This window comes from Danio aesculapii, chromosome 25 (assembly GCF_903798145.1).
Source record: "Danio aesculapii chromosome 25, fDanAes4.1, whole genome shotgun sequence".
In the NCBI taxonomy this organism is placed as follows: domain Eukaryota; kingdom Metazoa; phylum Chordata; class Actinopteri; order Cypriniformes; family Danionidae; genus Danio; species Danio aesculapii.
In genome coordinates this window covers 28,978,059-29,005,938 of record NC_079459.1, presented here as the reverse complement: position 1 = coordinate 29,005,938, position 27,880 = coordinate 28,978,059, and the positions used below count along the sequence as shown (strand labels likewise).

Genomic DNA, 27,880 nt, shown 5'->3' with positions numbered 1-27,880 from the left:
GACACCACCCGTGAGAACAGCAGTTATTATTGTTAACTCAGTTCATCTCATTCATGTCAAGCAGTGTGTGCAGTGCCGGTGAGCACATGCACATTTTTGTTTGTTTGTTTGTTTTGATTAGTGTTGATTTCAAATGCAATAAATCTGTTAATATAAAACGTTTACTAACGGTGCTCATAATTGGTGGGTGCGTTAATTTCGAGCCCTGTAGTATGTTTTTCTTAAATATAACATTTTCTTCTTTCTCTTTACATAGGTACGCTAATCCTGGATTGTCCTCCTGTAGCTGTTGCCAGGCAACACGCTCAAGTAATCGCACAGTCGATCTTGCTTGTGTAAACGGAGACATAATAAACCACACATACATCCATGTTGAAGAGTGTTCCTGCAGCAGAACTAAATGTCACGAAGTGGAAGTGAGCCAAACACTCGCTGAAACCAGCAGAAGAAAACGTAGCGTCAGATTTCCGTGAACAGTAGTGGGGACCCAAAACAAATCTTAGTGAAGCTTTGATCGGAAACTAATTTAAAATTGCACATGCTATATGTTTAACATTTCTTAAACTTCATCTATAGAGCTTTGTTTGTTTTTCTTTGTTGGATAAATGTGTACTGTTTTCCTTGCATGCAATTAAAAGCAATTAAAAAGGCATTTTAAACCTAAATGTATGTGTATTGAGTGTTGCACTAGAAATGTTGATTGTTTTTGACACACAGTACAGTGCTCAGCATTGAGTACACCCCATTTTGAAAATGAATATTTTTATCCATTTCCCAGTGAATATAGGCAATGTATTTTGGTGCATTTAAACAAAACAGATTTATTAAACAGATATACTGTATTAAATAATATTTTAGTCACCAAACATAATTAGAAATTGAAAGATAATACAATTAATTTCAAGCAAAATATTGCAAAAAAAGTTTACAACCTACAAAATTTCAACTAAATGTTTTTGCTTCTTTTAAATTTATTTAATATTTTTCTATAACATCAATTTGGCTGTACTAGTTTTTGGACCGTTATCATAAGTTGTTTTGTTAGTTCAGCTCCAGATTTGGCTTCAGTCCTGACTAATCTAATGTACATGTACAAGTATAATATTGTAAAGCTCCCTATTAAAAATATGAATTTAAAAGAGAGATTTGTGAGGGGTGTACTCGTATATGCTGAGCACTGTATATTCACCATAGAATACATTAACAACATTTTGTCTATTTAGTGTTACTAGAAATCCAATCCACTAAATGAATTGGACACAGTAAATTAAATAATCAAATAATGTAGTGAGAACAAAATGTATTGCTTGCATTTAGCTTTATTAATTTTTACATTTATTATTTGTATCTTTCCATGTCAAGTAGTTGAAAGTAGTTAAAACAGTAACTTTATTAATCAGAATAACAATAAACTTTGTAAATTATGCTTTTAAAAATAACATTACTAGGTAGGACTGCAATATTTTGAAAAAAGCATATCTATAATGGAAATATGCACATTATAATGCAACAGCTATAATGGTTTAGAATTGTGCAGGGGAAATTTTGTCCAGCATAATTAAGTGGATCAGCTGGTTGTTCCAGTCATCTTACATAGTCACCATATCTTGAAAACTGACTAAAATACATGGAGTTCAATCCTGTTAAAGTGACAAACCCAGCAATATTTCTGAAAAAGATCCAATAATTTGTGCCCCAGGTGAGTAACAGTTGTTAATAATAAAATCACTGAACTTAAAAGTCAATCAGTTAAAATGAGTACTTGAACAATTTTATTCGATTAATGAAGTATTATTTGTAATTTACCCAAGAATACACTTTAAAATTAATAATTTTACTTAATACATTTAATGGAAAAATAAAACAGTTTTTAATTTTATTTATTGTAAACAATGACTTAATTTTGAAGATCACTTAACATGAATTTTCTTGCTACTAACAAACCAAATGAATTATGCGATTCTTAAACTGTAACATAAAGTCAACAGTGAAGGGGCTTAGAAACTACTAACTAGTTTGTAACTACATTTATTATCACTTCAGTTGCACTGCATGTTCTAAACCATGGTTAGTAGGTCGTAAGCTAATCGTAAAGTCACGTGTAGTCGAACTGAATGACGTATTATCCAATAAAATGCATTTAAATCATTGAACTGCCTTAAAGTTCTGCAACTAATGCATCTATATATTACTGTCCTATAAAAATTTAATAATAAATCACATTTTTATAGTACATTTCAGTCAGTCACTAATAACATATGATGCACACACCGGCATCACGAGGCAAGAATGCACGTAAAGGACAAATGAAGTTATTAATTAGCTTTTTTTAGATCCTCCACATGAAAGAGAAAAGAGCAGGAAGAAACTTGTTTCAATTGATGAATACAGTTAACACAAAACACTCCTTAAAAGAAAATTAAATTCTAAAAAAAGGGAGATTTGGGAGAAAATTATGGCTGTGAGTAGATTAGACCATTCTTCATTATCACCGCAAGCTCTTCAATGTAAACTAATCTCACTGTCATCTCTTTTCTACTGTTATATATGGGGGGAGGCTGCTGTAAATATTTATTTGGAACATAGCGTTACGTTTAAAATAAGTTCAGTGTTGCAACACAAATTAGTGTTTATTTTTTTGTAATTTGATGCAAAGATAATATAATACATACATAAATGCATATAAATATACACAGATAAAAAAAAACCTTCTAAATATTAAAAACTTTTAAGCATTTAAGATGCAGACTGCCAACATAAAAGTCTTCTGAAAAGGGTCCATCCTTTCCAAGATGTCTCTCTGCAGGGTAAACCCTTAGAAGGGGTTAGGGTATAGGGATGAGATTTTAAAATGAAACGCATCCTATAATAGTCAATCAGTGGAAGAACATGATTCAGTTGTAAACAGTCCAAAATCAGCTACAGTATCAAGAGCAACTATGGCCATACCTTTTCCTAACTACAAGTGCCAAAACATGTGATCAAATGTATCTTTTCCATGTTAAAAAGAGTTTTTGTCCTAACCATCCGCGACAGCAAAGGGAGGTTTCTAAAATAGAAATTTCACACTATTTCTGTGACATCACAGCAGAACAACAGCATATACTGAGACAAAGATTACACCAGGAACAGACTATGTGCTTCATTCAGTGTTAAATGCTCCCAATGTGAGTTTAAATACCATTTTTACATGACATTTTTTCACATACTACTGAAATCAGCAGCAGATAGTTTACCTCAGATCTTTAAAAAAAAAAAAAAAAAAAAACTGGCAGTCGGTTTGAAAATTAAAGTCAGAACTATGAAAAAATACAATAGTCACTATTAATAATGCCAATTAATAATGTCTAATTATAATGTTAAACAAGTTTCATATGCATTAATTAGATTAAAATCCTTTACCATTTCTTTGGGAGTGCAGTGTGTTATGATTACCAGCAATCTAGTGGCTACAGTTAGCTGGTAAACGCAAATTGCAAAGAACTACAAATTCGCCATACATAGGTAAAATCCAGTCATGCAACACACACATCTGCTCCAAGTCTCCATTGATTAGACACCCACAGCTGAAGCTACTCACGGACTGATTCAAAAACTATAAAGACAGCACACACACACTTATTATTGCTGAGTCTTGTTTAACTGTTTATGTGAACATTACAACGTGTTTTACTTTGCCTTGTCTTGCTGGTTTTGATCCACGCCTTGTTTGTTTGTTAATGTTGTATGCTTCCTAACTTCTGACCACTTGCTTGATAACTGACTACAACATTGGATTACCCGTATATATCTGTTTGCTCCCGTGTTGACTGTTGCTTTCCTGACAATCCTTTCTTAATAAACCTGAATTGGGATCCGAACCTCTGTTCTCAGCGTTCGATTCACGTTACACAGTGGATGGAATTTAGATGTTTCTGTTGTGTCGCGTTTGGTGCAGACAGCCAAATTGCTTATCGCTGGAATCTTGTCACATTGTGTTTTGTTAGGACACGGTGTTAACGATTTATTGTATTTAAGTTGTAATGCATGAGTAAGGATTCATTCAGGATCAAATTTCTACCACCAAACAAGGAGGTTTTTTTTGCAGTTTGATACTTAAATGAATAAACAAACAGTTATAAAGTAAGATAAAACATTGCAGTTGATTCATTCATTTTGTGTTGTGAGAGATTAAAAGCTTAAACAAGAATCTCCTGTTTTAATCTAGCTGTTGCTTTTATTTTTTTAATACTCAAGTCCACTTTTAATGTGACTTTTACTACTTTAATACTTGTGCCTGGCTAGATACTTCTGCTAACTACAAATCTTTGTTCAAGCTGCATAGATGGATTTTTCACAGTTTACCATTTTATATGTGTACATGTTGAAATCATTTATTTCTTAGATTTGGTCCTCAAATTTGAATGCAGCAAGACTTGACATTGTCCAATACAATTTTTATAACTATGGTATACAACTATTTTCATTAATAAAGGCAATAAAAGACAATAATCCTAAGTGATATCAGTAAATGCTGTGGAATAATCCTGCCAAACCTGATTTAATAAATATTTATCAGTGTATTATACTGTGCAACTTCTGCAGAAGAGAAGTGTACCCCCATTGTCAACACACATGCCTGTTTACTCTGAAGGAAACTCAGTTTTATGACCAGTGAACAAAATTTGCATCAAGCTTGTTTAGTATATCAAACACAGCCATTAAACATTTATTTAGAATCCAATAGTAATGTCCCACCTTTTGATAACAGACGACATTCATCTAGTTCCACAGAAAATTAAAATTCACTATAAAAGGAACGAGGGATGACAGTCAACTCACATTAGCTCTGGAGGATGGGTTCTGAGGGGACGGTCAGGATGTCCCAGATGTGGATGCTGAGATGGGTCATCCTACTGGCGGGCCTGCAGTTCATACAAGCAGGTTAGGACAGTCGGAAATATTTGGCTAAATCACAGTTATCTATGTTACATACAAAATATGACTGTTTTTTTTCTGTTGTTTAAAGGCTTCATGTTAGATTATGGAGATTATGATTTTCATCTGAACAAAGTGGAGCTAACAACACCTCCAACAACTCCAGGTAGACATCACAGTGTTTATGGATTAACAAAAGAGTACTAATGAGGCAGAAATGTATTAACAGATGTCAAGTTAAATGAGTTTTAAACTAGCATTTTAAACTTTCAAATTCATTATAAAAAAGGGAGGACTTCATTTCCCTGAGGATTATTCAGCTGTAATGGTTTTGATATTGTGTAGTCTGTGACGTACGTGCACATGAACAATGGATTTTTGAACATAACTGCATTTACAATTCAATTAAATAACAGTTACATTTTACATTTGCAGGTACATTTTAACACATTGAACTCAAGTGTCAAATTGTGTCTATTTTTGTTTTTATCTACAGTTTGAGGCAAAGCTATTAACATTTTAGCTAAAATGTAAATATTTTTTAAATAATATCCAAACAGCCGTTTAAGCGAGAGCAGATTTTTAGTTTTAATAACTCATTTCTAATAGCATATTTTCCAATTGTATTCTGCTTAAAGTACATTTGTTTATGGCTTACCTAGTTAATTAATGGTTTAACTCAGGGGTCACCAAACTTGTTCCTGGAGGGCCGGTGTCCTGCAGATTTTAGCTCCAACCCTAATAAAACACACCTGAATGAGCTGATCAAGATCTTAATAGGTATACTTGAAACACTGAGGCAGGTGTGTTGAGGCAAGTTGGAGCTAAACCCTGCAGGGACACCGGCCCTCCAGGAACGAGATTGGTGACCCCTGGTTTAACTGGTCAATAAGGGTAACTAGGTTAACAAGTTAGGTTAATTAGGCAAGTCATTGGACAACAGTTGTTTGTTCTGTAGCCAATCCACAATCATAATTCTAAAGGGAGCTAATAAAAAAAAAAGATATATATATATATATATATATATATATATATATATATATATATATATATATATATATATATATATATATATATACATTATATATTTATTTATTTATTTTTTAAATATAATAAAAATGTAGGGTGGCACAGTGGCCCACAGTGGTTAACTCTATCGCCTCACAGCAAGAAGGTTGCTGGTTCAAGCCCAGGCTGGGCCAGTTGGCATTTCTTTGTAGAGTTTGCATGTTTTCCCTGTGTTGGTATGGGTTTCCTCCGGGTGCTCCGGTTTCCCTCACAGTCCAAAGACATGCGCTATTGGTGAATTGAATAAACTAAATTGGCTGTAGTTTATAAATATGTGTGAGTGCGTGGGTGTTTCCCAGTACTGGGTTGTGGCTGGAAGGGCATCCACTGCATAAAACATATGCTGGAATAGTTGGCGATTCATTTCGCTGTGGCGACCCCTGATAAATAAGGGACTAAGCCGAAGGACTATGAATGAATAATTGAATAAAAATATATTTAAAAAAATCAAAACAACTGCTTTTATTCCAGCCAAGCGAATAGAAGTAAGACTTTCTCCAGAAGAAAACGCATTATATAGGTAATAAGGTGGAAATTTCCCTGTTCTGTCAAATATAACTTGGGAAATAAAATGTCTGTATAAATGTAAATCCAAAAGATTTATGTTAAAATGCATTTTTTTAAAAACCAAGCAGATATCATATAAACATCCTAAAACATCTTAAAAGATAACTTGGCATTGTTTGACCCACTGTAAACCACTATAAGTGGACACTGAAGTGTTTTTTCCTTCTTTTTCCTCCTTAGTTCCCTTCTATCAGAGTAATCAGCACAGCAGCATGTGTAGCACATGGGAGAGTTTCCACTTCAAGATGTTCGATGGGGACATTTATCAGTACCCAGGCTTGTGCGAGTATAACCTGGTGTCTGACTGCATATCAAAACAGTTCTCAGTTGATGTGAAAAGAGCTCAAACCAGCAGAGGCCCAAAGATCAGCAGTATCGTGGTTAGCATCAATGGCAAAATGTTTTCTATCAGCGAAAACAAGGTCATGATCGATGATAAAATGTAAGATTCTAAAGAGCTGAAGCACTGCTTATTTTCTTCCTCAGTAAACACAGAGTAGCTGTAAAGATGTAGTGTGATATTCACTTAAATCATTTTCTTTCAGTACAAAGCTGCCCGTGTATGAATCAGGGATCCTTATAGAAGAGAACACAATCTACACCAATATCCGATCCAAAATAGGCCTGACGGTCATGTGGAGCAGAGATGGGGCAGTCACGGTAAGGCATTTATTCCTGACTGTTTTTAGTATTTGAGATTTTTATTAATAACTGAACATTCATTTTATGCTGTAAAAAATGACTTAATGGCTTGTGCTGTTTTAGGTTGAGCTGGACAATAAATATCAAAATAAAACCTGTGGATTGTGTGGCAATTTCAACGAGATTGGTGATGAGTTCGATATAGCAGGTCAGTTGCTGTGAATAACAGACTTCTGTCTATTTGTTCTTGTTTCATTGCTAACTGTATGTTCAAGGAGATCACATTTCATCATTAGGGAACTAATCTGAGCATAATCTTATTTAACAAACCAGAAAACACCAGAAAAATGGGCTACATTGAGTTCGGGAATAAACACAAAATTAACTCAATGGAATCTTGTGAAAATCCTTCTGAGATAGATGAAAAGAAATACTGGACAGCTAATTGTGGACGTTATGTAAGTCACAAAACTTTTATTTACGTTTTTATAAATTGTTTTTGGAATCTTTTTAAGGGATGCCTTATTCATTTATAAAAAAAAAAAAACTGGCAATTGTTCATGCTGACAAAAAGATTAAAAGAAAAACAGAATACATGTAATTTACATTAACCTCTGAGAGCAAAAGCTAATACACCATACCTTTGTCTACACAGCGAGCAGAATGTGAAGAGCATTTCAGAGCTGAAGCCTGGTCCTCTTGTGCCGTGAGCTATTATCCATATGTAGATGCCTGTGTGTATGATAGATGCTTCAGCGAGAATTCTTCAGTCTGTGCAACTCTGTCTGAATATTCACGTCAGTGTTCACATAATGGAGGAACTCCATCAAGCTGGAGAACAAAAAAATTCTGTGGTAAGGGACTTGTTTTTGTCTTGTTTCCTTACTTTGTTTGCATGTGTATATTGTTCTTTAAAACACTAAAGTAGAAGGTTATGAGATAAAAGTTGTTTTTGTTTAAATGATTATATTAAGTGGAATATTTCATCCAATATTTTGTAACATTTTTATTATAACTTGCATTCTCATACAGCTGTGGAGTGCCCTTACAATATGAGCCATTCTGAAAGCGGCTCCCCCTGCATAGACACGTGCTCACATGTAAACACAAACAAACAGTGTGAGGAGCACAATATCGATGGCTGCTTCTGTCCACCAGGTCAGTCCCTAATTCACAATATTTAATTGAACCTCATAAGAGCTGTTTTTAACATATCGTTTAATAATACTGAATAATAATAATTACCTAATAATTAAATAATAATAAAAACCTTCATTTAAAAACTGCATGATTTACTTGTGTTATCTTTGACTAATATTTAAATTAGTTTGATAATTTGAAACATTAAAGTGTGAGAAACACGCAATAAGAAATCAGTAAGGGGCAAACACTTTTTCACACCATTGTATATATCTGAGTCTGAATGTATACATGTGAAATGAATAAATTCTTGTGTTTTTGGTGTATAATTTTGTGAAAAAAAGCCAATTTGAGTATGTGAGTAGTTTATGCATAAAGGACAAAATCTGTGTGTTTTATGTAATATGACGTGTCATAGGAACTGTGTTTGATGACATCTTGAACATGGGATGCATCCTACGAGAGCAATGTCACTGCAAGCACGACCGCATCTACAAACCAAAAGAAGTCCTACATGAAGTAGAGCAAGATTGGTAATGAAACACTCTTTACTTCGTCCACCTTGGTTTACAAAAACTTTTAAGTAAAACTTTGTAGACCACACAATTACAGTACATAGTACAGTACATTACAGTACATCTTGATAGTGGTTCTTTACCATGTATATAATTGTCTGGTTTACTTCAGTGTGTGTCAGAATGGAAAATGGAGCTGTAAAATAAAATCGGTTGTTGGCCGGTGCGCAGTAGAGGAAGGATCTCACTTCACCACCTTTGATGGGCAGGAATTCACTTTCCATGGAGACTGTAAATATGTGCTCTCTAAAGTAAGGATAGTCTGCTGTTGCTAAGATATACAAGATGAGATAAGTTATGATATATTTGTATGTGTTTGTATTTGTTCATACCATGTCACTTTTTATGCCGCAATTTTTTTCTTTGCTAATTATGACAGTCCTAATTATGAATACTAACTCTGTGTTTGTTTCTGAAGGACTCTGAGGGGTCAAAGTTCATCATATTAGGACAGATTACTCCTTGTGCTGCCCTTAACATTGACACTTGCTTAAAATCAATTGAAGTGATATTTAACAATTACACAGTCAATGTGAGTGCATTCCCTTACAAGCAAATCTTAGAATGAATATTGTAGATCAGTTTGAAATTGAACATGTATGTGTTTCTTCATTAGCGTCTGGTGATTTCTGAAGATGGGACAGTAAAACACAATGGACAAGTTTTACTTCCATACACCCCAGGTGAACAGAGAGAATCCGTATATCTTTTAAAACAAGTATACTGAAACAAAAAGTCCCCCTAAATAGCAGTTTCCTTGACCCATCCAATGTCAAACACTTATATATGGTTTGTGGTAGATGGACTACTGACTGCTGTACTCATAGTTTTTTTAATTAAGCCCTTATTTCCAATGGAAAACCCTTTGTATTATGCTCAATTTTTACGAAACTAGGTATATTTTGTAAACTAATTTCAAGAGGATCGCATGATTGATCACAGCTAGTCCCACATTAGCTAACACATGATTCACCAATCAGATGGTTTCAGATGAGTTTCTTACTTCAGTTATCTTTGTCTTGAAGAATCCCCCCCTTCCCTCCCATCCCTACTCCTCCTCCCTTTTCCTAGATAGTGTGACGTGGGGACCCAATAATTAGCCCTGTTTCCTCACAGAAAGAATGTCACTGATTAAAGGCCAGTCGACATTTCTGTGCAGAGTTTACATGTTTTCCCCGTGCTCACATGGGTTTCCTCCCACAGTCCACAGACATGTGATAGAAGTGAATTAACCAAACCAAATTGGCACCGTAGATGAGCTCTTAGTCAGTAGTATATCTCTCTATAGCCATCACTATAGTCTGTCATTAGCCATAAATAAGCCAGGGCAGTTCCTGAGACCTACTTGAGCTCAAACTCCCCACTCGCCCTGCAGACGGGAGGGAGCCCAGGGCTCAAAAATCTTCTAAGCTCAGGGATCTCTTCCAGGACAGATTATTTATTATCAATAATCAGCTAAGTGTGAACTCTTGAAAACATAATTAGGGGCACTTTTAGGGGCACCTTTTGATTGAACCAAAGAGAAAATGTACATGTCTGCTGCACCAGCAGCATAACTGAAAACAATGAAAGTGTGTTATAACGTTATAATGTTCATTCATTTTTATCTTTTTGACTACATTTTGGTCTAGTTTTTTTTATTCAAAGATATTGCATACTGATGTAATCACCTTTAGTATCTAATAATACCCATACTGTGTCAGTAAATCTTAGTCTTGTTTTAGCACTGGAATAAAAATGTCACAATTCTTTGCCATTATTTTTTTTGACAAAATGAACACTACTTTAAGGATTGATGTGAAGACAGATATTTTTTGAAACATTTTCCAAACTCTTTGACTCTTTTTCTCAGCTTCATATCCATTCATCGTTTTCAATCCATCATCATTTCACATCCTGATTGATGTAAACTTTGGGCTGCGAGTGTTGGTACAGCTGGTGCCTCTCATGCAGGTGTACATTACTGTGGATCAGAGCTTCAAGACCAAAACTCGAGGTGAGAAAATCTTTTGCAAATAACAGTAAAGCATTAATAATAAACCCATTACAATAACCTTTCATGAACTTTGGTGGTAATGGACTTTCTATTATTTTAAAGAAATGTATGTTTAAATGCATAGATTTCAAGGCATTGAAATAATTGTATTTGTAAGAGTCATTTAAAGTATTTGAAAATAATTTATTTTAAATGTGTCCACATTCACTTTTATCTGTATGCCTAAAATGTCAGAAACACAAAGTGTTTGCTTCAACATATTCAGTTAAAAATGTACATGAATCATGTAAATGACAGCATATTTTCAGGTCAATAAGATATGACAATGTTATAGTTGTGCACTGAACATACAGTATGTTTTAATGTAGAGTTTAAACTATGCAAACAATTAAAATATTTTATAATATAATATGCTACCATTATTTTTGAACATCACAAACCTAGAATTGCTTCTTGGCTGCTGTTGCTCATTCTACCAGATGTTAAAAATGTAAATATAAGATTATATTTATAAAGGTCAATTAATATCCATTTGGGGTGTTCATTTGTTTGTGCAGGTCTCTGTGGAAATTTTAATAAAGTGCTGGTTGATGATATGAAGACCCCTCAGGGATTGGTGGAGGGTACAGCGGTTTCCTTCGCAAACGCCTGGAAGGTTGAGACCAACTGCCCTGACCGTTCTGATAGAGAAGACAATCCCTGCTCTTTCAACAGTGCCAGTGGTAATGCTTTTTTCTCTTTTGTTTTATTTCAGGACGAATTGCTTTAATAATTATTCATAATTATTTAATTATTATGCAGTCTAACAATAGCAGATACATAATAATAGCAAATTATGTCTAAATAAAATAATTAATAGAAAAATATAATAAGGAAGACTATATTAAAATTTGGGGAAATGAGGAAAAAAGTGTCAGACTGAATAAAGGGGAAAAGATGGCTGTTGGGAAGGTTGAATTTAATTGATCGAGATGAGAATAAGGAGAAAATATTATTTTTGTTCAAATAAAGCAGCCCAAGGATAACTAAAGAAGTAAATGACATAAGAAGTCTTTGGCTGAATTCTGTTTGCTTGTAACACTTAATGTTGTGATTCCCATAGAGAACTTTGCTGAGCACTGGTGCTACAAGATAATGAACAAGAGTGACGTTTTTGCCAAATGTCACAACAAAGTCAACCCAGAAAGCTACTACAAAGTATGAACTGAAACAGACCACCTAGAGAACTGTATAATTTTTGCAAATTGCAATGAACCTCCCACAATTAACAGTGACACAACATGCTTGTTTGCTTTCAGAGATGCAAATACGCCAGCTGTACCTGTGCGAGGAGTGAGGACTGTCTGTGTGCTGTGTTTTCCTCATATGTCCGTGCCTGTATGATTAAAAATGTTACGCTCAAAGGATGGAGAGAAAATGTGTGCGGTAAGAAAGCTGAAAACATGTTTTTGTAGAAAAATGGATGTGCATCAAATAAAAAAGAAAAATTGGATCAAAGATGCATCGAAGATGAAAAAAAAGCATGTCGTGACTGAGTGTGGAATCATGGGAGTTGTGGTCTTCGTTAGATCCTATGGAACTCCTGCCAAAGCCACGTAGTTAAAGTATTCAACACTTACTGTATTATCATTGTAGTATGAAGCAGAGTAAGACTAAATACTGTCAAAGTGAAATGAGAGCGCTAAAGCAATTGCTGATGTGAGACGAGCAACATACAGATTTTATAGTTGTTGTTTTTTTGGCGAGGAGTGGGGGGCGATGGGGTTGGGGTATTTCTGATGATCTGAGGTTGTCAAACGTTTGCACGTCATGATTTTGGCCCAAGTACGATGGGATCATGGATTAACATCTATGTTGATCAAGGAGCATCATTTTTGTTTAAAATTGTAATCCATATCTATTTCCTACCCCTAAACCCAACCACAAATGTAAATTATTCCCAAAATCAGAGGGGAATAATAGTAGGATAACAATCATGTTGAAGTGCATAAACCTAACCATAAGCCTAAACTTAAAATAAACCTATCCCTTAATTCTGATTGACAGATAGGAATGTTGTTACATGATCAACATAGATGTTAATCCAGGAACATGTCCCACTTGGTAAAATCAGGTTAGGGTCAAGTGTTGGGTTTGTTGAAGTACAGTATGTGCAATATTCGGTTTTACACATCCCTTGAAACTGATCCCCACAGGCAAGTATATACAGAACTGCCCAGCCTCACAGAGATACTTCTATTACCTGAAGAGCTGCCAGCCTACCTGTCTTTCTCTTTCCTCTGAGCACACAAGCTGCAAAGCAGACTTTGTTCCTGTTGACGGATGTGCGTGTCCAGATGGACTCTACAAAGATCAGGATGGACAGTGTGTACCAATTGAAAAATGTCCATGTTACAACGATGGAAAGATAGTCCAACCTGGAACATCTATCGACATTAATGGTCAACACTGGTAAGTGATTGTGAAATAGTTTTCAACATTCAAAAGCATTTAAAATGTACACTTTTTAATGTTAATTTAAATCTGTTATTTTCGCGATAGTGTTTGTGAGAATGGAGTGTTGCGCTGTGAGTCTGGGAAATCTCAAATTCTGGGTAAGACAAAATAGTTTTGGTTTCTTTAACACTCAGAATTTTAAACAGGTTAAATGATTTTTATGCAGTCAAAATGATGCTACAAGTCCAATTAAGCTTTATTGTTAGCTAGAATATGCCTTTAATTGGTTATCCAGAATTCATTATCCAGTCAGATTTTTACACAGTAAAGCGAATTGTCTAACTATTGCATAGATGTCCAACAAAAACTGTCCAAGTGTGGTTTAAAATTCTTTCCAACAAGTGTTGATCCATTGTCTGATATATTTTTCAGAGTGCGCTTTACCGAAGGTTTATTTTAACTGCAGTACAGCTCGACCAGACCAACATGGACTGAAATGTGAACCAACATGTATGCGAACGATGGAAGATTGTGTAAGTGCAGTTTCCAATCTTGTCATGTGTATCCCTTCATACTGTTAATGTGTTTGAGGTTGGAGTACCCAGCAAGCATTTTTTGTTTTTAAAAGATGATTAATCAGACAGTTTTTCACAATTCCGCGATCGCTGAGTCCAACACAAAATCAACAAAAAGTTGCGCATTTTTGTGATCCTGCAAAAGTCTTTACTAAATGCAAAATAATCGCAAAAATTTCATAAAACATTAAATTCCAAACCATACAATCAAATTATGTTTATTTCAGTTTGCAGTTATATGTTTTACGTGATTTATAGACGTTGCATAGGCAGCGCACCTGATGTATTTGAGTGTCTCTCGAAAAATGACGTCTCACCTGTGAGACATGCTGTGGTGCAAATTGTGCGTTTGACGCGATTCAGACGGCAAAAGAAAGTTGGAGCAAACATTTAAAAAACGGAGAAATGGAACAGACAGCAAACAGCTTACAACAATGGAGATTGGTTTAAGCATGATGGTCGCAGGACATGACCGAATTTAAAGACATTATTTGTGCTTTACACGTATGGCTGTAGGAGTTGTACGGCAATCTGTGTAGGTGTATTACAGTAGGGGAAGCCCTAATGCATTTTCTGAGTGGGGTACTGTACAAGCCAGATGCTCAGAGAGAAAGGAAAAGTAAGTTCATGCAGAAAAATTATACAGCCTTTTTTTTTTTTTTTGGCTTAATCCCTATCGCTTTAGATCTGTTTTAGATCTTGTTTTGACAAGAAACCTAAATTTATTTTTATTATTTGTGTCCTTGTTGTCATTGTTTCAGATTGCACACCTAACATAGTAGGCTACCTAATATGGTAAATACGATATATATACTTTTTTGTTGTTCTTTTTTTTTTTAATCGCAAAATTGTCTGCAAATTTCTGGGAATTAGCGCCACAAAATCATTAATTTTTATTGCAAAAATCACGTAAAAATCGGAACCACTGGTCCAATCAAGCCAGAAAAAAAATATCCTTAGCATTGAACCCTGTATGGGGGTCTGATTATAGACATCTAAACAAAGTCGTCTTGGTTAAAACAATTCTAAATTTGGGCTGTCAGTGAAAATCTAATAGACGTCGAAGAATAGGCCAAAACTAGACTACTCATCAAATAAACAGAAATGAATGACTACACATATAAAGTCTGTCTAATCTGTCTATTTGACGACTAGTCTAGTTTTGGGCTATTCTTGGATGTCTTTTAAATTATCACTGACAGCACAAGTTTATGTTTAGATGTCTATTAAACACAAAATAGTTTGCTGGGTAGCTTATCATCTGTGTAGTGATTGAGAGGTGTGAATTGCTAACTGCTAAAAAACCCTCCAGGAATAGTCATCCAATATGAAAATGCTCTGTGGCTTTTCATTGAATCTAGTGTTGTTGTTTTTGTAGCCAACATTTCAAAGAATGTTCCAATGCAGAAACTTTCATGACAGATTTTTTAAAACAGCTGCTTTATCAAATTGGAACAATGGTAAATGTTGCAGCTGCTGTATGTGGTCACAAAAAAAACGAAATTTGATCCAGAAAAGGTCATTAAAATAGTCAGACTTCTGTTTTTCTCCACCAGTTAACCCTTTTTGTATACTGGATTTAAAATGCCTTACAAGTATTTACTCCCCTGAAGCAATCCTTAACTTGTTTTCCACCCTCTTTTTTACTGTCTCGTCCACCCGCAGCTTTCCCAGACATGTGAATCAGGCTGCCTGTGTCCTTCAGGTCTACTGGATGATGGTACAGGAAACTGTGTTGAAAGACAAAACTGCACATGTCCTTATAACGGACAACTTTACCTTCCAAAGTCTGAGATAACAGTATCCTGCAATAATTGGTATGTACTGTAAACAGCTTTTTTCATGGCTAATAAGAGTTTCATTTAATGCTAGATTACATTATAATTTTGCATTTAATACTAAAATAAAAGTGTACAATAAAAATTACTATAAAATTACAAGCATGAGTTTACATGTAAATACTCAAATGTGGTTTTGCCTGTTATTGGTAAGACACATTTCAACTCTTTCATTTCTAAACTTAACTTTACTTATAGAGCTTACGACTAGACCCAGTGCTGTACAGAAAAAAGTTAATAAAGTGATGTTTTATCACGATCAGTTTTGACGAGGCTAATTCATTATTGACTATTATCCAATCAGCATAAGACCAAACCCCTATAAATAGTCAAGCACGTCCTACCTCTGTTTTCTCTCGAGTTCAGCATCCCTCCGCCACCACCCACTAAGCCTGATACTTACATAAATTGGAAGGGTGGAGCATTCTGGAGTCGGGCTAGACACTGTGGACCCCTATCTCTCTCTCTGTCCTGATAAGGGGGGTTAATAACATGAGTTGAGATGACTTTCCAAGCTCAGAGCCGTCTCCCTAGACAGTACGCCAAATACGCATATTCTGTTCAGTCAAATATCCGTGAGTTTTGAATAAGTCCATCTATTAGCACAATGACGAAACTAACAGCATGGTCGAAGGTTAAATGCATCTAAGCCTTTTCTAGTGCTTCTGAAAAGAATTCTGTTATTTATTAGAATTTATTTACATTTGTTTTTTTAGCTTCGAATTTAATCTGACTCCAATCTGACCACCAAATTTAGACTGTATTACTAATGTATTACTATATACTAACTGTATTACTAATACTAATGGATCACATTCATCATTTATGACTCAATTTAGAGTTTTGATCTATATCTAATCCCATACTCTTCAGTTATACGTTCATTAGGCACCAAACTACGCACAGAATTGTCATGCCCCGGGATTTGTGTACATTCTCACCGACATTATCTCGACACTCTGAAGTTAGTCAGAGGATGTAGGGTTAACTAATACTCAAAGAGTCTAGTTGCCAACTGCATTGCAGTTGATTTAGCCACTTCCATACAGCTTGTTAATATCAGCGATTAGATGGTTGAAAGATCTCCATGCTGTCGTGCCACATTGCTCAGTACAGTCAAATGTGTCTTTAGAATCGAAAATCTAATCATGTCGCATCATAATGGTAGTGCAGTCTCCACTTAATCTGCATATAAAAGATTTCAGGAGAATACAGAATGAATCAAAACTTAACATTTTAATTGTCAGGTAAAATTGTATTATGCCAATTACATAATAAAACAATCAGAAAGCCAATTCAGAGATGATAAGGTAAATATACAACATCCATTACTCAAAGATGAATCAAAGAGTTAGAGATGCATACCTGACCAAAGAAATATATTGCAGCATATAAGGGCCTACTTACACTATGATATCCGAACCATGCCCAGACCCGTTTCCTGGATCGTTTGAGGAGTATGAGTGCTCTGAATCAGGCTCAGGCATGGATCAATTGTCTGGCCCTGGCCTGGTTGGAAGAGGTGTGCTTGAGTACGGTTCACTTGGGCTTTGGCGCGTACGACCGTGTGTGAGTGATGCGCCTAAGCCCGAAACTGAAAGCGAGATGTGACTTTTAAGGGACTGTTTCATATGGATTTATTAATCATTCTTACTGTTCAATAAACGCAAACTGTCATAGTTTATTAAATACGCAAACCCCTCACTGCACGACAGCTGCGCACCTTCTGAAAACCTCCTATTTCCTACAGCACGAGGACTTTATGGTACTTTATGAGCGTCAAAAGTGGCTGATCTGTTCCGCAAAATATTTGTCTGCACGTCACTGCATATCAAACGACTTTAACAATGTAACTGAAGAAATATCCACTGTGCTGAGCAAAAGCGCTTACTGAACAGCGCATCATCGATGACATAAGCATGCCCAGGCCCGAATGTAAAGTGAGTGCTGGCCGTTGGGGGAGATGAGAGGGGGGACAAGCGTGCTTTGGCCCGGTGAGTATGCCCTAAGTCTCAGAGATGCTGCAACAGGGTGTCTTAGCTACAAGATCCCAATCTCACACTATTCCCCCATATACTCAACTCAGAACAAACAGCCATAAACTTAAGACAACAAAAGCTCCCTTGCCTGGTAATGAGTTTTCTATAGGGGGGGTGAAGCATCTGGCCAAGATTTTATCAAAGTCAAAAACCAAATCAACATATACAAGTGAAATATTACAAAAAATTAGGACCATTTTACCTATTACACAGAGACATTTAAAATGATACCAATCATGAATATAGAGCTACAAGATATACCATATTTAAACCTTGGACATTTAATGTGAATGATCTGCTCACAAGGAGTGAACCTTCTCGCATTCCTCCCTGGTGATCTGTAGCTGTGTTTCCAGCCCATGCTTGTATTTTCAAAAGTCTCAGGATGATTTGTATAGAACAGCTGAACAGCTGGTTTCCTGATTTTCTTCTCAGATCAGAAAATGTATTGTTTTAGTGCTTGACAATTCTCGTGGTCTCATCTCGTAGAATTCTTCACAACAGTTCTTAGTGTTTGATATTATGGAGAGACTTAGCCATTCGTACAGTTTGAACTCGTGAAATATTATAAAATAAGGACTAATCTTAAATTAAAAAATAATAATAAATCGCACATGGATCACTTAATTTTGATGGTCCATTTGATTATTGGTAGACTTTGATACTGCTCCATCAACAGACATTTAACTGTCTATAAGAAACTTTGTTACATGTCAACTTACACTAACCTTAACCCCAACCTAACAGTCTACTTATAATCTAATGAGAATTAGTTGACATGTAGAGGCAATGTAAGTTAAATTCAACAAACAGACAAAATTAAGTGTGTCCTCACACATCAGTAGCAAAATACTGGTGCAGCATTGCTAAATGGAAACGAAGACATGATGGTCTTGAGCACTAAATGCGGTGCAGCAGACGGATGTGGCAGACGGTAAAATATGTTATAGAACGTCTGAAATATAAAAGTGCATACCAAATGTGAATAACAATGAACAGACCAAATATTATAACACAGAATCGCCTTGAATCAAACTGATACCAGTCATTTGTTTACAGCACTTGTGAAAATGGAACATGGAACTGTACAGAAAATAAATGTCCAGAGACCTGCACTATATATGGAAGCGGACATTATAAATCTTTTGACAATCAAAGGTTTGCATTCCACGGATACTGCAGTTACATAGCAGCTCAGGTACCAGCAGACGAGCACTTTTAGTGTTTCATTGTATGTGCTTCTTTATTTTGGCTGTGCACAATGTGTTCCTATTTATAATGTAACATCTTGTTTTTAAGGATTTCTGTGGAAATGCGACAGGACAGTTTCAAGTAATCACTGAAAATATTCCTTGTGGAACAACAGGGACAACATGCTCAAAGTCGGTCCTTATTCAGTTGGGGGTACGATTTACTCACTGTATGACCAAATTTGAATAGCATGAAAAAATGAAAGATGAATTCTTTGTTAAAAGCCTTTATATATTTAATATTTAGTTAAAATTATCCTTAATTCATTCTTACACTCCTCTAGGAAACATCACTACGCCTTTCAGATGGGACTGTATCAGACCTTTATATGGAAAGAGACATATGGATCAACACCATTGGAATGTACCTTGTCGTTAACACTGACATTGGGCTGACAATTTTGTGGGACCGCAAAACCACAGTCAGCATCATTCTGCAACCTTATTATACGGTGAGCTAAACTAATTCTACTATTCCGTACAGTATAAATAATGTGTATTAAAGAGGCCGTACACTAGTATGCTTTCTCACTCTTTCAACCTTGTGTGTAATGCCGCTGTGTATACACATAAAAAGATAAATAGACCGTGAAAAACCTGAACCTGGAACACAGAAAAGCGCACTTTGTTTAGCCTGCTTTGATATAGTGTTTGTCTTGAATTACAAAAATACAGATCATTCTAAAGCATCCATGGTCCAAAGGTGGACAATGCATTTGTTAATACTGTCTTAGTCTGAATCTGGTTTCAATTAATGGAACAAAGTTGATGCTATCATTATTACTGGCATCTGGGTTGATGAAACTCATGGTTAAGGAAAGGGGCACAAAACACAAAACCAAAGAAAGCTTTGAGTCAAACTGACAAACGAGGCACTGCTATAAAGTAAAATGTCAAAAAGAATGTTTTATAAAAACAATCATTCATTCATTCATTTTCCTTAGCTTAGTCCCTTTATTAATCAGGGGTCGCTATAGAGGAAAGAACCGCCGACTTATCCAGCATATGTTTTATGCAGTGGGTGCCCATCCAGCTGCTATTTAACACTGGGAAACACCCATACACTCTTACATTCACAAACATACACTATGGCCAATTTAGTTTATTCAATTTCCCTATACCATCTTTGGACTGTGAGAGAAACCGGAGCACCCAGAGGAAATCCAAGCCAACACAGGGAGAACATGCAAACTCCACACATAAATGTCAACTGGCCCAGCCGGGACTCAAACCAGTGACTTTCTTGCTGTGAGACTTTATCAAAACAATAAGTTTTTTAAGCTTATTTTACTACACTCCAAAAACAAATGCAAAGCTTTGTTGGAATATTTAATCAATTCCATGCATGTTCAATAAAAAAGGTGAGGAGAGGTTTTTCTTAAATGTTTAACATATGAGCAACTTATTGTATATAAATGAATATTCAATTCACAGAATTCTGTTATTCTCAATGCACTGCAAGAGTTACATTCAGGGGTGTGCAACAGTTTTCATTTCCTGACTTCAACTTACATAGGCAGCTGATATTAACAGGTGGAGTTCATGAAGTGAAATTCATTACCTGTCAATAGTTCTCCAGTTCTCTATAGGCCTGGAGAAGGCCGCACCCATACATACGTCCTCTTTTTCTATGAATTCTCTGCACAACAAACGCAGATGCTGACCTTTCAAAAAATGTAACCACGTCACAATGATGCGCATCGCAAGCTTTGTGATTGGTTGGCTTGGTAGCTGTGATAAGTGTGGGCGGTGCAGAGAGCCGCGAGCCCATTGAAGCGAGTATTTACAAGTGCCGAGTCCCATGAAAAAGTTTCAGGTGGAAACTTTTATTTTGTTGTTACCTTATGATTTATGCTGTTGCACATCTGCCAGTTCCCAGCTCTGAATGAGCGAGTTTTAGCTACTTGTACACTAAGGTAGCGTTCAGAAAAAACATAACACCTGTGAAGAAACATGACACAGATGAACCTAAAAACCTACTGCCAGCTAGCATTTCAGAAGTGTTATTGCAGGGCAACACATACAGCATGCAGAAGTATAAATGCATGACTACGCACATGGTAGGCGCCGTGAATCACGCCAATGACCTGACGCAGATGTATAAACCAGCCTTAATTCACACATAATAATTAAGCAACTTTGCTGTAATACCATGGCTGCAGCAGGCGTAATAACCTTATGCAGCGCTTTAAAAATGTGTCATTTGAAAGCACCCAAACAATCACACCCATAATGCAACAAGACCATGATCATACTAGACCATGCTAGACATGGCGCTTCCTGTTAAGTGCTTTCAGGATTGGTCTGACACTGTGGTCAAAAAATGCCTAGTGCACCTTTACTTTTGGTAGATATGCCTACTGCTTAGTTTCATTAGAGAGATCTACATTGTGCGGTTTATTTATAAACTAATTTCGAGAGGATCACGTGCTCAACATGGCTGGCACCTCATTAGCTCTGTAATCTGCCCTATTAGATAATTACGCATTATCAATAACCAGAGCTTCTCCAGTTATCTTCGTCTTGAAGTTCCCCCCTTCCACCCCTACTTCCCACCCTTTTCCAATAGGGCGACACGGCGGCCCAGTGGTTAGCACTGTTGCCTCACAGCAAGAACTCTGCTGGTCCAACCTCCTATCGACAAGCAGGGAAGATCTCGAGACCTACCTGAGCTCGAACTCCCCTCTCGCCCTTCTAATGGGAGGGAGCCCTGGCCTTGAGGATATTACAAGCTCAGAGCTCTCTCTTGGGACATCATGCCAATTACGCTTTATTGATCATCAGCTAATTGTGAACTCTTGAAAATGTGATCTTTGTTTTTTCACAGGGTAAAGTATGTGGCCTTTGTGGAAATTTTAATGGAGATGGAAAAGACGACTTCACCACTAAAGGTGGTTTGCAAACTTCAAATATAATTGAGTTTGTTGAGAGCTGGAAGCAGAAAACCCCTTGCCCAGATTCTGCACCAGACTTTGACCCATGCTTTAAAAACCCCTATCGATTGGCATGGGCACAAATTAAATGTGCCATCATAAACAAGCTGGATGGTGCATTCAAAGATTGCCATTACAAGGTATAATTTGATATCCTTTTTCATAAATAAAATCATTCTTGTATACCATGTTGGACCGAAATACATGTTCCCACAGGTGGATCCAAGCCCATATTATGACAACTGTTTGAAGGACACGTGTGCATGTGACACTGGTGGAGATTGTGAGTGCTTGTGTACGGCTGTGGCAGCTTACGCTCAAGCCTGCAACAAGGCCGGTGTTGGTGTAGTCTGGAGAACTCCCGAGATCTGCCGTAAGCATCTTTGATGTTATTACAGATGTTACATTTGTAATAGCTGAATACAAATTTTATGCAGATTCTGAATATGTGGTTTCACATCAAATATGATGTCAAATCATGTAGTCACATTTGTCTGAGTGATGTGTGATGATTTTGTCTGTACTGCAGGTGTATCACATTTACAGTATACATGAATATATTATATACATTCTCATACATCTGTTTTTGTTTCCCTGTCAGCTGTGTACTGTGAATACTATAATATGAAATATGAAGAATGTACATGGCATTATGTTCCTGACCATCCACCTTGCTACAAAACCTGTCAAAACCCTGATGGTGCATGCAACAACAGTTTACCCAACATGGAAGGTGAGTTCTTGAAGACTGAGCATACATGATACTAGGGCTGGGTATTGAGTACCAATTTGACCATTCGATTCTTAATGATAAGCTTTCAATTTTGGTTATAATTCAGTTTTAGTCAACAAATTTTTTTTGTTAGTTTTTCAGACATGAAATCCATATTTAAATATACAGTTGAAGTCAGAATTATTAGCCCCCCTTTGATTTTTAAATGATTTTTAAATGAATTTAAAATTAAGATTTTTATTTTTGATTTTCTTTTTTAAATATTTCCCAACCGATGTTTAACAGAGCAAGGAAATTTTCACAGTATATCTGCTAATATTTTTTCTTCTGGAGGAAGCCTTATTTGTTTTATTTCGGCTACAATAAAAGCAGATTTAAATTCAAAATTATTAGCCCCTTTAAGCTATATTTTTTTTCGATAGTCTACAGAACAAACCATCATTATACAATAACTTGCCTAAATACCCTAACCTAGTTAACTTAATTAACTTAGTTAAGCCTTTAAATGTCACTTTAAGCTGTAAAGAAGTGTCTTATCTAGTAAAATATTATTCACTGTAATCATGGCAAAGATAAAATAAATCAGTTATTAGAGTTTTTAAAACTATTATGTTTGGAAATGTGTTGAAAAAATCTTCTCTCTGTTAAACAGAAATTGTGGAAAACAGGGGGCTAATAATTCTGACTTCAACTGTAAATGTTTGTAACTAAATGCCTTCTACTCAGCATTATTGAAATAGACATTTACATTAACAATATTGCACTCCCGATTGTTTAATTCCTTTTACATTTGTATAAAATATCATAAGTATGTGCATACAATGCACATAAAGTAAGCACAATCTGTACTATATAATATGCATTTTGCAGTTGTGCTTAATCGTACTGCACACACAAAAACACAATATACTTCATATTTTCCAAATCTGTATTGTTTCTTTAAACTGAAAAACACTTATTCTCAAGAAAATAAATAAATAAATAAATAAATCTACTGTATTTTTTACACAGCCTTAAATAGTACACAGTAAATGTTTATTTATCTTATATACATACATATGATGTTTACTATATTATACTGTATGTGCTACACGTTTTTTAATGATTGCTAAGTTTAGGAGAAATAGTTACTGAACCACTTAAAAAGTTTATGAACCTAAAAATTGCATATTTATGTGCATTGTTTTGTGCAGGATGTTTTCCAAAGTGCCCAGATGACAAACCCTTTTACGATGAAATTAACAATGTCTGTGTGGAGAACTGTTATCCAACTACTACAACATTTTCAACCATCTCCGTTACAACAACTACTCTGACGCCATCTACAGCAACAATGCATATTGTTGTTGGAAATACCACAACTACCACTCCCGTAACTCCGGTTCCTCAAATTCTCAACACCACAACTCCTCTATTTACATCATCTACAGTAGAAACATCGTTTTCAACCAGTACAACTTCTGGCACAACACCTACTTCAACACTTACAACCACTTCAACACTTTCAACCACATCCATTACTGCTACACCATCTACAACATCAGAAATATCATCTACAACTAGTATATCTTCTGGCTCAACACCTACTTCAACAGCAACAGCCAATACTACAACTACTATGACACCATCTACAGCAACTGAAATAAAATCTCCAGGTAGTACAACTACTGGCATAACACCTACTTCAACATTTACAACCACATCCATTACTCCTCCAACACCATCTACAACATCAGAAATATCATCTACAACTAGTATATCTTCTGGCACAACACCTACTTCAACAGCCACTCCCAATACTACAACTACTATGACACCATCTACAGCAACTGAAATAAAATCTCCAGGTAGTACAACTACTGGCACAACTTCTACTTCAACATTTACAACCACATCCATTACTCCTCCGACACCATCTACAACATCAGAAATATCATCTACAACTAGTATATCTTCTGGCTCAACACCTACTTCAACCGCCACTGCCAATACTACAACTACTATGACACCATCTACAGCAACTGAAATAAAATCTCCAGGTAGTACAACTACTGGCACAACTCCTACTTCAACATTTACAACCACATCCATTACTCCTCCAACACCATCTACAACATCAGAAATATCATCTACAACTAGTATATCTTCTGGCTCAACACCTACTTCAACTGCCACTCCCAATACCACAACTACTATGACACCATCTACAGCAACTGAAATAAAATCTCCAGGTAGTACAACTACTGGCATAACACCTACTTCAACATTTACAACCACATCTATTACTCCTCCGACACCATCTACAACATCAGAAATATCATCTACAACTAGTATATCTTCTGGCACAACACCTACTTCAACAGCCACTCCCAATACTACAACTACTATGACACCATCTACAGCAACTGAAATAAAATCTCCAGGTAGTACAACTTCTGGCACAACTCCTACTTCAACATTTACAACCACATCCATTACTACAACTCCTCTGACGCCATCTACAACATCAGAAATATCATCTACAACTAGTATATCTTCTGGCTCAACACCTACTTCAACAGCCACTCCCAATACTACAACTACTATGACACCATCTACAGCAACTGAAATAAAATCTCCAGGTAGTACAACTACTGGCACAACTCCTACTTCAACATATACAACCACATCCATTACTCCTCCGACACCATCTACAACATCAGAAATATCATCTACAACTAGTATATCTTCTGGCTCAACACCTACTTCAACCGCCACTGCCAATACTACAACTACTATGACACCATCTACAGCAACTGAAATAAAATCTCCAGGTAGTACAACTACTGGCACAACTCCCACTTCAACATTTACAACCACATCCATTACTCCTCCAACACCATCTACAACATCAGAAATATCATCTACAAGTAGTATATCTTCTGGCTCAACACCTACTTCAACAGCCACTCCCAATACTACAACTACTATGACACCATCTACAGCAACTGAAATAAAATCTCCAGGTAGTACAACTACTGGCACAACTCCTACTTCAACATATACAACCACATCCATTACTCCTCCGACACCATCTACAACATCAGAAATATCATCTACAACTAGTATATCTTCTGGCTCAACACCTACTTCAACCGCCACTGCCAATACTACAACTACTATGACACCATCTACAGCAACTGAAATAAAATCTCCAGGTAGTACAACTACTGGCACAACTCCTACTTCAACATTTACAACCACATCCATTACTCCTCCAACACCATCTACAACATCAGAAATATCATCTACAACTAGTATATCTTCTGGCTCAACACCTACTTCAACTGCCACTCCCAATACCACAACTACTATGACACCATCTACAGCAACTGAAATAAAATCTCCAGGTAGTACAACTACTGGCATAACACCTACTTCAACATTTACAACCACATCTATTACTCCTCCGACACCATCTACAACATCAGAAATATCATCTACAACTAGTATATCTTCTGGCACAACACCTACTTCAACAGCCACTCCCAATACTACAACTACTATGACACCATCTACAGCAACTGAAATAAAATCTCCAGGTAGTACAACTTCTGGCACAACTCCTACTTCAACATTTACAACCACATCCATTACTACAACTCCTCTGACGCCATCTACAACATCAGAAATATCATCTACAACTAGTATATCTTCTGGCTCAACACCTACTTCAACAGCCACTCCCAATACTACAACTACTATGACACCATCTACAGCAACTGAAATAAAATCTCCAGGTAGTACAACTACTGGCACAACTCCTACTTCAACATATACAACCACATCCATTACTCCTCCGACACCATCTACAACATCAGAAATATCATCTACAACTAGTATATCTTCTGGCTCAACACCTACTTCAACCGCCACTGCCAATACTACAACTACTATGACACCATCTACAGCAACTGAAATAAAATCTCCAGGTAGTACAACTACTGGCACAACTCCCACTTCAACATTTACAACCACATCCATTACTCCTCCAACACCATCTACAACATCAGAAATATCATCTACAAGTAGTATATCTTCTGGCTCAACACCTACTTCAACAGCCACTCCCAATACTACAACTACTATGACACCATCTACAGCAACTGAAATAAAATCTCCAGGTAGTACAACTACTGGCACAACTCCTACTTCAACATATACAACCACATCCATTACTCCTCCGACACCATCTACAACATCAGAAATATCATCTACAACTAGTATATCTTCTGGCTCAACACCTACTTCAACCGCCACTGCCAATACTACAACTACTATGACACCATCTACAGCAACTGAAATAAAATCTCCAGGTAGTACAACTACTGGCACAACTCCTACTTCAACATTTACAACCACATCCATTACTCCTCCAACACCATCTACAACATCAGAAATATCATCTACAACTAGTATATCTTCTGGCTCAACACCTACTTCAACTGCCACTCCCAATACCACAACTACTATGACACCATCTACAGCAACTGAAACAAAATCTCCAGGTAGTACAACTACTGGCATAACACCTACTTCAACATTTACAACCACATCCATTACTCCTCCGACACCATCTACAACATCAGAAATATCATCTACAACTAGTATATCTTCTGGCTCAACACCTACTTCAACCGCCACTGCCAATACTACAACTACTATGACACCATCTACAGCAACTGAAATAAAATCTCCAGGTAGTACAACTTCTGGCACAACTCCTACTTCAACATTTACAACCACATCCATTACTACAACTCCTCTGACGCCATCTACAACATCAGAAATATCATCTACAACTAGTATATCTTCTGGCTCAACACCTACTTCAACAGCCACTCCCAATACTACAACTACTATGACACCATCTACAGTAACTGAAATAAAATCTCCAGGTAGTACAACTACTGGCACAACTCCCACTTCAACATTTACAACCACATCCATTACTACTACTCCTCTGACGCCATCTACAACATCAGAAATATCATCTACAACTAGTATATCTTCTGGCTCAACACCAACTTCAACAGTCACTCCCAATACTACAACTACTATGACACCATCTACAGTAACTGAAATAAAATCTCCAGGTAGTACAACTACTGGCATAACACCTACTTCAACAT

At 36.3% G+C, this 27,880-nt stretch overlaps 2 protein-coding genes across 2 annotated transcripts in view; both read left to right on the top strand.

Annotated features, from left to right (window-relative positions):
* Positions 1-665, top strand: part of LOC130219324 (mucin-2-like) — a 33,461-nt gene extending 32,796 nt beyond the window's left edge. Inside the window, exon 43 of the mRNA XM_056451700.1 lies at positions 257-665. Coding sequence (XP_056307675.1) covers positions 257-473 — 217 coding nt within the window. The 3' untranslated portion in view covers positions 474-665. The remainder of the gene's footprint in view (positions 1-256) is intronic.
* Positions 666-4,839: 4,174 nt separating this feature from the next.
* Positions 4,840-24,327, top strand: LOC130219062 (mucin-2-like; the record flags this gene model as incomplete). The annotated part of the gene is made up of 27 exons (XM_056451331.1): positions 4,840-4,923; positions 5,009-5,083; positions 6,733-6,994; positions 7,098-7,212; positions 7,318-7,402; positions 7,528-7,652; positions 7,850-8,048; positions 8,227-8,352; positions 8,753-8,867; positions 9,022-9,160; positions 9,328-9,441; positions 9,526-9,592; positions 10,762-10,905; positions 11,463-11,627; positions 12,008-12,102; positions 12,204-12,330; positions 13,101-13,356; positions 13,447-13,499; positions 13,774-13,874; positions 15,582-15,733; positions 18,853-18,991; positions 19,093-19,197; positions 19,328-19,495; positions 21,871-22,116; positions 22,193-22,349; positions 22,578-22,709; positions 23,903-24,327. Coding segments are annotated over exons 1-27 (3,951 nt in total), but the record flags the coding sequence as incomplete, so codon positions are not given.
* Positions 24,328-27,880: the final 3,553 nt, after the last annotated feature.